The sequence below is a fragment of the Lucilia cuprina genome, chromosome 2 (genome assembly GCF_022045245.1).
Source record: "Lucilia cuprina isolate Lc7/37 chromosome 2, ASM2204524v1, whole genome shotgun sequence".
Taxonomy (NCBI): domain Eukaryota; kingdom Metazoa; phylum Arthropoda; class Insecta; order Diptera; family Calliphoridae; genus Lucilia; species Lucilia cuprina.
In genome coordinates this window covers 19,160,201-19,162,364 of record NC_060950.1, presented here as the reverse complement: position 1 = coordinate 19,162,364, position 2,164 = coordinate 19,160,201, and the positions used below count along the sequence as shown (strand labels likewise).

At 30.1% G+C, this 2,164-nt stretch overlaps 1 protein-coding gene across 1 annotated transcript in view; it reads left to right on the top strand.

Moving 5' to 3' along the window:
• Positions 1–2,080: 2,080 nt before the first annotated feature.
• LOC111676411 (protein snail) overlaps positions 2,081–2,164 on the top strand; it is a 5,460-nt gene continuing 5,376 nt past the window's right edge. Inside the window, exon 1 of the mRNA XM_023437328.2 lies at positions 2,081–2,103. Coding sequence (XP_023293096.2) covers positions 2,081–2,103 — 23 coding nt within the window. The remainder of the gene's footprint in view (positions 2,104–2,164) is intronic.

Sequence of the window (2,164 nt, the reverse complement as noted above, 5' to 3'; positions counted from 1 at the left end):
AACTGAACTAGAACTGAACTAAAACTGAACTAGAACTGAACTAGAACTGAACTAGAACTGAACTAGAACTGAACTAGAACTGAACTAGAACTGAACTACAACTGAACTCGAACTAAACTAGAACTAAGGTAGTACTGAACTAGAAGAACTCTATCGATAATTGACCCATGGCTCTTTATACATGTACAGGACTAACTTTCTTTATTGTTTTTTATTTCGTTTTCAATTCCTATACGTACATTACTCATACTCCCAGAAACTTTATAGCGCCATCTATTGATCATAAGAGAAATTACATCAGGAAAATTCCTAGAAAACTTCAATAAATAAAACATTTTATTTGTATCAAATATTTCCAAGAAAAATATAATAACAGACATAATAAACAAAAATGTTTTAATTAAAAATTCTTATTTACCTCGACACAGCCAAAAGTACCCATCAATCATTTCGAAATGTCCCTGAAATCAAAAACAAAAAGCATGTATTCAACCAGGAGTTCATAAAAAGTAAAAAGTAGTTACATAGTCAATACAGAGAGGAATAACAAATGGAATTCCAAACAAAAATAAATAAAGTTAAGCTGAAAATCGTGTGTGTAAGGAAATTTTCCATAAAAGGAAAAAATATGTGTCATGACACATATAAACTCTGGTCGGAATACACAAATGTACACACACGTACATCCAAGTAAATACGTATACATTTTCGTATAAAAGAAAAATAAGGTCAACAAAACCATGAACTTTACACAAGGATAACAGTAGAAAATGTAGGGTAAATATGAAGCACACACACAATTACAAAACACGGCCGCATTCGCTCTCTGATAAACATAAAAAAGCCTAAATAAAATACTATTCAGGATAAACGGTTATAGTAAAGGAGACAACTGAGACATATACACATACATTGGTATGTATTTGGGAGCTTAACAAAAAGAGCCAGTCTAAAAATGGCCAAAAATATTTTCAATGAATTTTGAATACTCACTTTTACACACGCATACACTAGAGACTAGGAAGTAAAAAGTAAAGTATATCAGTGTTGGACTAGTTGGTACAATAGTACATTTTCGACTTGTTAGTTTTTGGTACAATAAATAACTAAATTTTATATTGTATATAACTTTAATTGCATTTCTCAATGTACTCGCAAAAGTACCTTTACAGTTTTACTAAATACTCAAAATGGGTACATAAAAGCCAACACAATAGGTTTCCCTTAACATCCCTTATGGAAAACAAAAAGCCGACAAATATTTGTATGCCACAAGTATATATTAGTCCATGCGCAGTTTTCCTGAATACTTTCTTAACATTTCTGCTCTCCCATTATATGAAGGCGCCAAAATTCAATATTTTTACACGTGTGTTTGATTTTTCATTTAAAAATTAAGAGTTGCTATAGAGTGAGTGTGTTTCTTTTTGTTTTAGCCCAAAGTCCTCATAAAGATAATAGACACGTGAAAAATAAAAGTGTTTTTTATTAAAATGGTTGAGATTTAACAAAAGGATTTTTGTGGTTATCAAGTTCTTAAAGTATATTGAATTAAATTAAAATAACAACAATACTAGTTTATGTAATTAAAAACAACAATAATGTTTATTTGAGTGTGTGTGTGTTCTATTGAATTTAGGATAATCCCCAAGTTATAGAATTACTATGGGAAAATGAGAATAACATCTCTATATATCATTTTATATGATAAAATGGAATTAAGAGTAGATTTTGTTTCTCAAATGTAACAGGCTCTCAACATTTTTAGCCGCTGGAATGGAGAGTACAAGAGATTTAAACGCACTTTTATAGTTGTGATATATGTAAATGGAAAAAAACTTTGCTACAGAATTCCCAAAACATTGCGCTGATGTTATGATAAAAAATACATGTTCTATAAGTGTATCACAAGATTACACACAAATGTTTTATTATACTTTTTATATACATACTTAAATGAAAATACTGCTGTTGAAACGATGAAACATAACAGGAGTAAAGGTAGTATTTAAGAAATATAGATATGAATTCCTTAATGCTGTGCAGAGACCGTTTCAGTACGTAGGAAACCAAATAAATAATGGATGAGAGTAAGGGGTCTAGGTTAGTTCTAGTTCAGTTCTAGTTCTGTTCTAGTTCAGTTCTAGTTCAGTTCTAGTTCAGT